General features: G+C 43.5%; 1 protein-coding gene across 1 annotated transcript in view; it reads left to right on the top strand.

Annotated features, from left to right (window-relative positions):
- The window catches only part of nedd9 (neural precursor cell expressed, developmentally down-regulated 9), a 79155-nt gene extending 67785 nt beyond the window's left edge, over window positions 1–11370 (top strand). The window contains exons 3-7 of the mRNA XM_007906384.2: window positions 539–637; window positions 4111–4227; window positions 4686–5936; window positions 7667–7756; window positions 8705–11370. Of these exons, the coding sequence (XP_007904575.2) occupies window positions 539–637; window positions 4111–4227; window positions 4686–5936; window positions 7667–7756; window positions 8705–9214 (2067 nt within the window). The 3' untranslated portion in view covers window positions 9215–11370. The remainder of the gene's footprint in view (window positions 1–538; window positions 638–4110; window positions 4228–4685; window positions 5937–7666; window positions 7757–8704) is intronic.
- The last annotated feature ends 2135 nt before the right edge of the window (window positions 11371–13505 follow it).

Consider the following 13505-nt stretch of genomic DNA (forward strand, 5'->3'; position numbering starts at 1 on the left):
AACTTATGTGGTTTAATGAAATCTACGGTCATTGTTTTGCTCACAAAATATACAGTCAATTCACTTCATAGTATATTCTGTGAAAACGTCTCTAAAACATGAGACGATGCTATATCAAATGCAAGGATTATTATTATTGTTGTTCACCTCGGAGCATACAGTAAACTTATCCTGTTCACCTCAATACCTTACCATGTGATTGCATCAGAAACAATAGAATATTCTTCATAATAATAACATTCTTTATAATAATAAAATTTCCATGGTAGTCTTCTTAGAATGGGCTGAAAGACAATCTTCACCTGAACCTCCCTTACAGAGTTTCTACTGCAGATTATTTCCAGAATAACCGTTGAAAACCAGGTAATATATGTGTGGTCATTTAGAAATTGCTAATAGAGATGGGAGTTAACATGAAGATAAGTGTAAACCTTAAAGTGACTGTAAGCTTCCAGCAATGTTTTTGGAAATGTCTTTTTGCAAAAATGTAACTTTATTGTTTATCGATTGCATTATCACCACTTTTTTAAAAACACAGGTTGTGACTCCGATCAGATGTGGCCAGGGTTATATTTACGACTCTCCTTCGAAACAACAGCAAGGAATTTACGATATCCCTCCAGTTCACCAGCAAGGGGTATGTGTCTCACTTACACTGCTGTTTCCTGCCAATCATTAAACCCACACTCTCATCCACGTGAACTTCAACACTGAATGTATGTGATTAAAGGCTGGTTCTCTTTGCGTGCTAAGAGTTACACAGCCAAAATAGCGCAACATTTTTTCTACTGTTGGCTCACAACAGCATTGTTTGGGGCATGTGGTTGATCGTTACAGTTCTCACCTGCCATCCGACAATATCTGAAAAAGGAAAAACAAATGTTTGCCTTTTTCAGGCTAACCTGTTTAGCAAATACCAGATAAATGCTCTCTTTAATGCAACAAGCCTACTAGCTTTGTTTCACACTGCTTTTTCCATATATCTGTGTCCCCGACCAAGCTGATACCAGAAATCCCAGCATCACAAACATGATGAGTTTTGACAAACTCAGTTGAGTTATGAGATGGGAGGTTCCTTCTCTGGAAAACCCTGATAGTCCATAGGCTTCCCAAGCATGCCTATGTATAGTAGTGGCATTAGTGCATTTCACTCACAAGGTATACAGTCAATTCACTAAATTAGAGTATATTCTGTGAAGCACTTGAAGACGTCTCAACTGTGTGATAAGCTGCTATATCAAATTCAAGGATTTTTTTATTCTTGTTGTAGTGTGGGACACAAGCAGTTCATTGACCAGTTCTGCAGATTAAATAAAACATCTGTCTTTGGCAGGAAGTAATGCAGAAAAGACTAAATCGAGCAACAACAACAAAATTACATTTATAGAGCGCCTTTCACGTCGGGAGGACGTCCCAAGGTGCTCGACAGTCAGGGGTCAGGACCCGAGCATGGGGGAGGGGTGGAGTAGGGGTGAGGGAAGGCAGAGAGGTGGGAGGGCGACTGAAGGTACGATCGAAGAGGAGGGTCTTGAGACTGGCATTGAAGGAGGCAAGGGAGGAAGCGAGGCGAAGGGACCGTGGGATGGAGTTCCAGAGTGGGGGGCAGAGAGGCTGAAAGCCCAGCCACCAATGGTAGGTGGGTCGGGCGGGAGATATGGAGCAGGCCGGAGCCCACTGAACGGAGCGAGTGGGCAGGTTGGTAGGGAGTCAGTAGATCAGAGAGGTAGGAGGGGGCAAGGCTATGGATGGCCTTGAAAGTGAGGACGAGGATCTTGAATTCGATCCTCTGAGGGATGGGGAGCCAGTGGAGTCGGGCGAGGGTGGGAATGATGGGGTCACGGAGCCTGATGAGCGGGAGTACAAGAGCTGCAGAGTTTTGGATGATCTGCAGCTTGTGAAGGGAAGAGTTGGAAGGCAGATGAAGAGGGAGCTTCCTTAATCGAGCCTTGATGTGACGAATGTGTGGGTGAGGGTTTCAGCAGCCTGAGGGGTGAGGCAGTGGCAGAGTCTGGCAATGTTGCGGAGGTGGTGGTAGGCAGTGCTGGTCATGGCGCGGATGTGGGGGAGAAAGGACAGTTCAGGGTCAAACAAGACACCCAGGTTCCTGACTGGCTTAGTGAGGTTGAGTGTGCAGCCGTGGAGGCTGATGCTGCCAGCGCCTGAGGTGCGGAGGCACTGGCGTGAGCCAATCAAGAGGGCCTCGGTCTTGCTGGCGTTGAATTGGAGAAAGTTGTCCCTCGTCCAGGACTTGATGTCAGATAGGCAGTCGGTCAGGAAGCCAGTAGTCCTGGAGTTGAGGGTGGAAATTTACCCCATGTCTGCGGATGATGTCACCAAGTAGAGGGTGAAGAGGAGGGGACCAAGGACAAAGCCCTGAGGAACACTGCACGAGACGGTGCGGGGGCTGAAGGAGAAGCCGTTTGCTGCGACGAAGTAGAGGCGGTGTGAAAGGAAGGACCTGAACCAATCAAGGACAGAACCTTGAAGGTTGAAGTGGGAGGAGAGGTGGTGGAGGAGGATTAAGTGGTCCACAGTAACAAAGGCGGCGGAGAGGTTGAGGAGGCAGAGGGAGCCCTGGTCACACATGGTCAGGATGTCATTTGTGATGTTGAGCAGAGCAGTTTCTGTGCTGTGGGCAGCACAGAAACCCGATTGGAGTGGGAGGAGAGGAAAGAGCGAAGCTGGGAGGCAACGGCTCTCTCAAGGACCTTAGACAGAAAAGGGAGGTTGGAGATGGGCCGGTAGCTGGATAACTGTGTTGGGTCAAGGGAAGGGTTCTTCAAGGTGGGGGTGATAGTGGCTGTTTTAAGGAGGAAAGGAACAGTGCCAGATGACAGGGAGAGGTTAATGATCTTGGCAAGTTGTGGGACAAGGAGGTGGAGCTGGGATTTAAGGAGAGGGGTGGGGATGGGATCCAGGGAGCAGGTGGTGAGCTTCATGACAGATATGGTGGTGATGACAGAGCTGGGAGTGACAGGTTCAAAGGTGTGGAAGGAGGGAGGGGTAGTGATCGGAGTGTGGGGGGGGACGGTAGGGAGGGGGTGGAAGTTGGGAGGGCAGTGGCTGTTGAGTGGATTCCCTCGATTTTGGACTCGGAGGAAAGAATCTGCGAAGCGTGTCAGGGAGGGCGGAGGAGTCGGATGGTGGTGGAGAACAGGAGCCTGGGGTTGCCCTTCGCCTCCAGGATTAACCTGGAATAGAAGGATGACTTGGCCAAGGCGAGAGCGGAGCAGTAGATCTTGATGAGGTCCAGCCAGATGTGTCGGTGGACCATTAGGTCGGATTTGAGCCACGTGCGTTCGACAGCCCGCACCAGACCCTTGAGCGAGTGGAGGTGGCTAGTGAACCAGGGTGACGATCAGGTGTAGGAGGCAGTTCAGAAGGTGAGGGGGGCATTGAGTGCGGTGGAGAGGGTGCTGTAGAGGAGAGTAGACACAGAGGTTGGGTCAGAGGAGGTGGAGTTCAGAGGACTCCAAGGCAGCGGAGAGGGATTGCGGGGAGATCTTCTTCCATGGGTGGTAGAAGATGGGGGTAGGTTTAGAGGCAGTGGGGAGAGGAATATATGACCTTGTCTGTGAGGGTGACATCCGAGACACTGAGGCTCCGGGTGATCACCAGGTCGAGCGGGTGGGTGTGGGCGTAGCAGAGTGGATGTGGAGGGAGAGGTTGAGAGAGGGGAGGAGAGAGGAGAAGTATGAGGAGCCTTCAGCTCCCCTCTCGACTCTCTTCCCCCTTCTCGCTCCCTCTCATCCCTCCCCTCACCCTGACCATTTCCCCCCTCCTCGCTCCCTCCCCTCCCCTGACCATTTCCCCCCTGCTCGGGTCATGACCCAACTGTGCAGCGCCTTGGGACGTCCTCCTGACGTGAAAGGCGCTTTATAAATGGAATCTTGTTGTTGTTGTTGTTGTTGAGGTGGATCAGTAGGGGGTGAAGTGGAGGTTGAAGTCACCTAGGATGATGAGGTGGTCGGAGCAGAGGCAGAGGGAAGCTAGAAGGGCTAGAAAACTTAGAGGAAAAAGGAATTATCATCCCATTATTGCGATGCCTGGAATTGATATTTACTGTTGTTTTGGATTGCTTTATGATTTATTTCTGTTCTACATTCACAGCTGTATGATTTACCTCCTTCAATGTCGAAAGGACTCATGAATCAGAAGCATGCACGTGAACGCAGAGCACAAGGCGTGTATGATATTCCTTCTGGCTTAGGGAAGGAGCATCGAGAAGTAAGTATTTACTATACGGTGCCAGATAAGCTGTCTGGGATATTTATCTTGGAAGTTATGTTTTTTTAATCACTGAGAGTTCAAATGGTAACTAGAATATAAGGATCCCTACGTTTATTACTCCGAAATCTCTGATTTTTATTTTGCCTATTAAAATTAATCATTTTGTTATCCATTACTCCTCATCTTTATGGCTAATTGGGGATAACTGAAGCAGGGTTAGATCAGCTAACTTAAGACCACAATTGTAATTGAAGCCTTCAATTCCAGTGTGTGGTGAGTTAGCTGATGTCAGTGGGGACAGCAGTTTGTGTGTTGTAAATGGCCTGTGAGTTGGGTAGTGAATAATCAGCCGGGGCTCCTGATGGTTTAGAGATGTGTGTTTATGGACGTCACGGTGAGGACTAGTTGGGTCCTGTCTCTGAACTGTAAACATTATATTTTTTGACTGTTTGCAGGTGTATGATATTCCACCCACGGCTTGCAAGGAAGCAAATTACGACTTTCCACCACCTCTGAGACAGGCCACAGATTCTCAGAAACATTATAAATCTGAAGGGCTTTATGACATTCCTCCGCCAGCTGCCAAATCGGCTTCACCACTTCAGTCAGCCCACACACGAGTTGGGCTCAGCTCTCCCAACCGGTCTATTTATGATGTCCCGCCAACAGCGGTTAATACTATGTCCAGTACAAAAAGACAAGGCATCTATGATATCCCACCAGTTTACCAGCAGACCTCACAGAAGGACGTCTACGACATTCCCCGAGGATTGCTCGACTCTGGGCAGAATGCAGGGACTGAAATGTCGAAACCAGCAGTAGGAAATGGGATCTATGACGTTCCCCCACAGGTCTCGCAGGATGTTAAGGGCATGCTAGACGTAACTGATGGGATGAACCGATTGTCATTTTCCAGCACAGGCAGCACGAGAAGCAACATGTCGACATCTTCAACAACATCCAAGGAATCCTCTCTTTCAGCCTCTCCCCTGCCAGAGAAAAAGCTCTTGTTGGATGTAGACTCTGCCTTTGAGAAGCTAACTTGCCTGCAGCATGGTGTGGAATCCTCCATCTCAGCCCTCATGGCATTTGTTGTTCCTGACTGGCGATCCCATGAACTCAGGGAGAAGCACGTCAGCGAAATCCACGCAAGCGCTGACAAAGTAAAACAGTCACTATCGGGGTTCATCGGCTTCGCCCAGGGAGCCACAGCCAATGCGTCTGGTCTGTCAGACACTGTTCTTCACAACAAGTTAAGGAAACAGTTACAACGCTTGGATGACTCCTACCAGATTCTAATGCAGACCAGCCAAGCACTGGATAGCAAGAACTGGGCTTTGAACATGTTGGGAATTAACAAGCTTCACAATAAGTGTGATGACTTGGACCGCTTTGTCATGGTGACAAAGACTGTTCCAGACGATGTGAAACAGTTAGCATCTTCTATAAGTGCAAATGCCGAATATTTATTCAAACAGGGGATTGGAATTATGAATTTAGAGACTGTTCATGAAACCACCACAGCGAACATTGGTGGAGACAGTCGTACGAACCGTAACCATACAAATTCACATGGGGGAAAGACACTGATTAAAATACAGCCTTTGTTGCATACTCCCTCACAACTGGATCACGAGGCCCACATTAGCAGCAAAGAGACCGTGGATAAAAGTTGGATGGAAGATTATGATTATGTCCATTTACAGGTTAGCATTCTAACCATCTACCCTTGCTTCTACCTTTTAATTTGCTTAACAAATATGTCAATGAAAATTGTTGGTCTTTTCACTTGATTTCTCCTTTGGGATTCTAATCATTCCTACTCAAAAGTTCAGCTTTGCAATTACAGGGATGTAGATTCTGATTCAATATGTGTTAGTAAACATATGACCAATTGAAGCATGGTAGTATTGTCCTGAACCACTGCAATGACTCAACCTGACCTAGGACATTCACTTACCATAAGCTTTAACCAGAAGCTTTAATGTAAATTCACTGTTAATATTGCATCTTATTGAAATTGCTAAAAAAAACTATGAATTACGTTTCAGTCTTACCCATATCTTCTGAGTGGAAAGGCTGACAGAACGAGAAAGAACTCGTAAAAGATATATGTCTTAGATGCTGTTGAAGATGCAAATATATTTTAGAATGGTTAGAAAAACACTCTGCTCTCCTAGTCTCCTAATGTTATCCTCAGGGTATAAAATAGAAGAAGATGAATATTCATTTCTTAATTTTATCAAATAGTGGCCGAGGCGGCAGGGGGCAGGGTGGGGGTGGTTGACTGGGCATCTGATGTAGGCATGCAGAACACACACCCTATACATTAAGAGTCTCCAATTCCAGCTGTTAAAAAGGTACAAAATCAGAGTTTCTGTCTGTCAGGGCTAGAGTGCACAATCATCTGCTTGATGATGTGCAGTCTATGTAATTCTGTGTGAATATGTAATTAATCAAGGTAGGGGGATGTTTTACTGGACAGCTTACACCATATGGGCTGTGCCAGGGCAGGCTGTGTTTTAGGATAAGTATTTCCTGCTGTGCAGGAAGGTTGATTGCAAATCTGAGTTTTAAGTAAACTTTGACTAACAAGAGACAAAGGGTAGTTAAGCTGCTCTATACAGTCAAGGTAGTGAATTCATTGATGTACACAACTCCCCGATGTGCATCATTATCAGGTTTCGTACCCTAAAATAATGCTAAAGCAATTGAACCTAACAGGTAATATTGAATCCCCAACGTAAGAATAGATAAATATTATTGCATTTTACAAAGGCACAAATTTATTAAAGTTAAGATTTATTGTATATCAGTGAATTCACTACCTGGAACACATGGAACAGTGCATCCCAAAGAGACACTGATACTGTCCATATTGTACTTTTTTTTTTGCTGAACGCAAATTTGTTTAGGGAGACTTTAAAAGTGGGGGACCGTCTGTGAGACCAAAATATTTTTTGAAAAACATATGAGTGTTTCCAATTCATCATTTTCTCATTTTCTCCCCCATTGTCTTTCTCTGTTCCGGAGATCCACGGGCGCTGGTTCCTCTCTGGTATCCTGCCCTCATTCACATGTCAGTCTTGCTAATGAGTGTCGGTAGGCACTCGACTGAAGAGGGCACCTCAGCTAACCGTGACCTTGTCTCACTCTGCTGTCACATGTACACACAACCTGGAGAGGAACCAGGACTAGCTTTCCCCTTACTAACCCCAGGAGGGCCAGGCCAATTTGACCTCCTCACGCAACCCCAGGAGAGAGTGCTAAAACTCAGCATTGACTGGGCTTCGAATCAGCAAGCTTCTGGTCTGTCACCTGTAGCTCTGTCTACTACACCATCGGGGCTGCCCCCAAAGTTTTCTTCCGTATATAATTTGCTATGTATCATTTTCACTTTTTGAGTGCTTAATATTCTCACTGTTTAATATTAAAGGGGAAAGACGAATTTGAGAGACAACAAAAGGAACTTTTGGAAAAAGGAAATATTGTCAAACAGAACAAGATACAATTGGAACAACATCAGGTAGGTTTGCTTGAGTATGTATGTGTTTTATGGTGTCTCTATGTGCTATCTGTCTGTGTGTGGTCTATGGTGTCTGTATGCGCTGTCTGTGTGTGTGTGTCTGGTTTATGGTGTCTGTGTGTCCTGTCTATCTGTGTGTGTGGATTATGCTATCTGCTCTTGCTTAACTATTTGGCCTCTATGTGGTGTATGCTGGCCTCAACCACCCTTTCATAGGATTACACTGCACAGAAGTAGGCCATTCGGCCCATCATGTGTGTGTACTCACTTTTAAAGCCCTGCATGGTCTTACTCCACCTTATCTCTGAAGCCTCCTAAAACCATACCAAACTGTCCACTCCCTTTGCTCAGTGGATACTGGCCTGTTCCACATCCCCCCACCACCTCCGCCCACCCTCTCCACAATTGGAAGTCTGTCCTTTAGCCTTTTCTGTACCCAGCCTCTGGAACTCAATCCTGGAGCTCCTCCACCTTGCTCCCTCCCTTGCCTACTGCAAGGCCCATCTCAAGATCTTCCTCTTCGACCGCACCTTTGGTCATCTTCCCACCACCACCTAGCCCTCCATCCCTCTTGATTCCAATCCGCAGCTCAGGTGCAATCGCTTGGCTGTCCATTGCCTTGGAACATCCTCCTGACATAAAAGGCACTATATAAATTTTATTTGTTCTTGTTGTTTCGTGTGTAAGTGCTGATATTCAGTCTCTACTAGCACATACCTATGCACCACAGGTTCCATTAACATATTATGCCTTTTTAAGTATCGCCCTTTAACATCCACTTTATTTTCAGTGATGCTTCAGGTCACCCTCCTCAGATCTCCCCACGTCTAGTTCAGGTGCTCAGTCAGCTGTGTGAGGTGGCAGATCCACCAGACAAAATAAATTGTAAATTATCATTGTTGTTGTTGTTCCAGATCTGATATGATAATGCCTACTTTTGTGTTTCAGCTAAACCAGTTCCAGGAACTGGAGAAGGAGGTCATTAAGCCAGTGGAGAATGATCTGTCAAACTGGAACGCTCCAAAGCATATTCCCCACGACAGCAGCAGCCTCAGTGTTCATGACAAACAACTCCTTTTCTTCTACTCGGAGCAGTGCGAGACCCACTTTGTGACGCTCCTCAATGCCATTGATGCCTTCTTCAACTCCATCAGTGCTGGCCAGCCACCCAGGATCTTCGTGGCTCATAGCAAGTTCATTATCCTCAGCGCCCACAAGCTTGTTTTTATAGGGGACACGCTATCAAGGCAAGCCATGGCCCAAGACATCCGGAATAAAGTTTTAAACTATAGCAACCTCCTCTGTGAACTCCTTAAAAACATTGTCACGGCCACCAAGGTGGCTGCCTTACATTATCCCCATACAGCGACAGTGCAGGAGATGGTCGACCGAGTCACCGAACTTTCCCATCACGCTCACCAGTTTAGGAACCTGCTGCTGCAGTTGGCATCTTTATGAAGTAACATTGTGATTGCACAGTCAAGTTCCGCAGTGTTCTTTGGAAGAAATCAAACTGCTGTGTTAATAGATGAACGCTCGTGCTCTCCAAGTTTTGTCCCTGTGTAGAATGTTTTTGTACATGTATGTGTCTTTTTGACTGAAACCATTTGTCATTTATTGGATGAAAAGGAATGTAGCATGTGGTACTGCGGAGTCTGGATCTTAACATTCACTTAAATTTACTTTAGATTGTACGTTGTTGCCTCTTCGTACTGGAGTAAATTCTGTGATCAATGCTACACACCTAACATTGTCTTCATATAACCATCTACGAGTAGAAACAGATGTAGATTTATATACATTTCAGAGCTTTCAAAGCAGAAAACTAACATTTTTTCCAGTTGCAGTGTTATTGGGAACAGTCATATTTACAATTAAATGGAGAAAACCAGGAATGTCATTAAAATGGGCTCAATCTAAACAGGGGAGAGAAAGATATGATTAATTGAGTCAGAAAAATTAAGCTGTAATATTTAAACCTCCAATCAATCTACCTTTTCATTTTAAGCCTGTGTGGTTTCTCTGATGGCCAAGTGGTTAAAAGCATTACTGGGTTGTGCAGACCAAAACATTCATGGGTTGGATTTCCAGTGTGTGCTTCTCTCTGCCAGGTGTTGCATTTAACCTCCGTGCCCCCAATTTAAGAAGGGCAAATAAGCCTGGGTTCCCAATCATTACCCACTTCTGCTGGAAAATTTGCTTATGTGGAGGCTGGGTGAAGATAGGATACCAGAGACACAATTTAAGTGCCTTTCGCATTGGGAACATCTCAAAGCACTTCACATGAGTGGCCTGGCTCCCAAGCCGGGGTTGGGAGGGGAGCTGGAGAGAAGATGACTGAAAGATGCCTCTTGATGTCAGGATAGACTCAAGCGCTCTACCCTGTGTGAGGGGTGCTATATAAATGCAAGTTGTTGTAGGATAGGCTGCCATTCTTGCTCTCCTGCATGAAACATGACCCTTTAGGTGAGATACCAGAAAGCGCCAGCGCCCACGGAATCGTAAAAGTAAAGTAAAGAGAGTTTTCCTTTGAGACAAGACAGAGGGAGCAATAATAAGATGAAGAATTAGACTCACAATCTGTAAAATATGTAAACTCTCATTCAATAACAGTTGGGTTAGCAAAAAAGCACTTCACTACTTTGTATTTGAACAATTGCTTACAGATTTATATAGCCACTCCTGTACATGAACATGTATTTTTTTCTGTTTAATCACTAGTATTTCATACTTGGTAATTTATTTTGTTCTATGATGATCTTATTTACTACTTAGTCTCATTTTTACAGTAGAGCTTATCTAAAGTTGGAGCGCGATATTAAAACACAGGACTCCACAATAAACAGATTTAATATGTAGGGGAAAGAGTACTAACAATTACTGACAAAAAAGTATCACTATTTAAAAGTTTCAATGTTCTGAATATGTCTTCAACAATTACCCAACATATGAACTGATAGGCTCCAACACACACACACATCTACATAATGGCAAATATGTGTATTGTGAATGATGGTGTTGCAGAATACCTTTCAAGTCCTTGCAGAGGTGGTATGTTTGCAATATTCAGGAAGTATGTTGGTAACATTGTGTGACTTACACAAAGACCCCACAACACTGTTAGAATCAGGAATCTCCTGCTTATTACTGCCTACTGCAGAGACATTCGCGGAGTCTGAATTTTTTACAGTGCACCTCCGCCAAGGCTTTAATTCCAATTCATGTTTTTTGTGTTTTGATGGTAAAATAATAAACGAAAGAGTATGATTTGGGGAGACTGTATAGTGAGAAGGTGAACTTTTAATCCAATGTAAGTCATTATTAATGATGACAAAGTTGCAAATATCCTTTGATCAGACATTCTGAATGTTAACATTCTGTCGTATCATTCCCGTAATCCAGTGTAAAAGTTTTTATATATACTGTATATACCGTCAATAAGATTAAATGGTTTTGATACTACTTTGGGAAACGCAATTTACTTTTGTAAGGAAGAATGGCACAAGTTTAAACGGACTGAATATGAGCTGACCAAACCTGTATTTTATTATGGAGAAAAAAATATTTGTAATCATTAAATTGTAAAACATTGTTTTCAAATGGAAAGGTGTGAAGGTGACTCCAGATATGAAAATGTGCTTCGCATCATAACAGGGTTGCAGCTGTTTCCTCTGTCACACTTTAAACCTATTTAAACCTATTAAAATAAAAAACAAAAATTTAAAAAATATATATAATTTTTTTAAAAAAGGAGGAATATTTTGAAATATTCACTAAGTTTAAAATCAGGCCCAGGGTTTTGCAAGCATCACGTTCCAATATTATGTTAATCAAGACTTATAGTTTCCTCATATCAGCAATATTCAACCAAACTCAAGATGATAATAATCCTTGCATTTGATATAGCGCCGGATCATGTCTTCAAAATGTCTCAAAGCGCTTCACAACACATTGTGAAGTGAACTGACGGTATATTTTGTGGGCAAAACGCAGCAGCCAATTGCGCACAGCAGTGTCCAACAAACAATCGTGGATTGAGTGACATTTTATTTTTAAGGGATTATTACCCACCAATCGATTCACCAATCAACTAACAACCAGATTCCTACTTACTGTTAGGTAAACATAGGCATGTGGGGTAAGGAAACTTGCCCACCATTTCGCTCTGCCGGGAATTGAACCCAGGTCCTCTCACTTGCGAGGCAAGTGCTCTGCCCACTAAACTACAGAACTCCACTGAGACTAAGCACCTCAGACGGCAAGCTAGACTGGGACAATATGTGGTGGAGCACCAAGCATTGCACAGTGAGAACTACAGAGAGCGGGAAGTATAGTTGCACATAGTGGGTTCAGAAGGGGGTGGCTCGAGGTGTAGCCTCAAATGTGTATTCAAATGAATTACATGCTGCATAGATTAAACCAGTAAAATTGTCTAAATATATTAATTCAGTGGTCATTTACTATAATGCTGTTTGATATAGTATGATGACCAATTTTAAATGTTTATTAGTTTTGAATCCTTCAACAAGGGAAGAGAAAAAATCGGACAAAATTCGTTGTAACATATGATTCAACAGATTATTTGCTAAAAAGCCCTATGGGCATGTGAAAGATAAGCGACAGCAAACCCCCAGATTTGGACTTTCCCCCTATCTGAGTAATATTTTGTCTACTGCAAGGATTCGTATTTGTATTTTAGGTACCTACAGAAAACCATCAAGTTACCGTTAAGACTGAATTCAATAATTTGACAAATTCTGGGTGACTTAATATATTATATAAAGAGAGTAAATCTTCCCCAAAGTTATGCCTTAGGTATCGAGCATACGGCAAATTATATTTATTCTACATGCAGCATTTTTACAATTTTACTCTCGTCCTTGCACTTTATATAGCACCTTATCATGTTGAAATATCTCACAGTAATTCCTGTAATTTGTAATAACTGTATACTTGTAAGTGAGCTGGGTAGACAATTTGAACATGGCAAATTGCGCAGTAATTTAATTGGGGGATTAATCTATCAGGACACCAGGAGAAACTCCCTTCTCTTTTCAGATAATGTCATGGATTCTTTAGCAGACTGAAACTTTGGTTTAACTTCTTATCTGACACTGGAGTGTCAACCTAGACCAGGGGTGGGCAATTATTTTGGCTGGCGGGCCACTTTACGAATTTTGGTAATCTTCGTGGGCCACACACTTAATATAAACGTAAATGGTTAATAATAGCTCAAAATCAAGTCTTACATTTGTACATGCATAAAATAAAGTTTATATAATTGATATTCATTAAAATTAGGTTAAATAAAAACAACTCATTGAGCAGACATTTGTTTGATATTTATTCATTTATTCACATATTGATGAGAATGTGAGAAGCTCATTCAATGGGAAGAATGATGTTGGTTAACCAGACAATTGAAGTCAGGCATCGTCTCCGTTGTTGCAATGCGGAGTACTGCTGCAAGGTGGTCATCAGTCATCACAGATCTATGTTTTGATTTATTGAATTTCATCACAGAAAATGTCTTCTCGCATAATAATAATAATCCTTGCATTTGATATAGTGCTTTTTACGTCTTCTAGATGTCTCAAAGTACTTCACAGAATAGACTGTAAAGTGAATTGACTATGTTTTTTGTGGGCGAAATGCGGCAGCCAATTGTGCACAACATTCTCCAGGCATGAGCCTTTATTTTTGGAAAGATATATTCATTAAGAGAGGCATGAAAACTGGGAAGCAGCAC

This window comes from Callorhinchus milii, unplaced genomic scaffold, assembly GCF_018977255.1.
Source record: "Callorhinchus milii isolate IMCB2004 unplaced genomic scaffold, IMCB_Cmil_1.0 Scaffold2, whole genome shotgun sequence".
Classification (NCBI taxonomy): Eukaryota; Metazoa; Chordata; class Chondrichthyes; order Chimaeriformes; family Callorhinchidae; genus Callorhinchus; species Callorhinchus milii.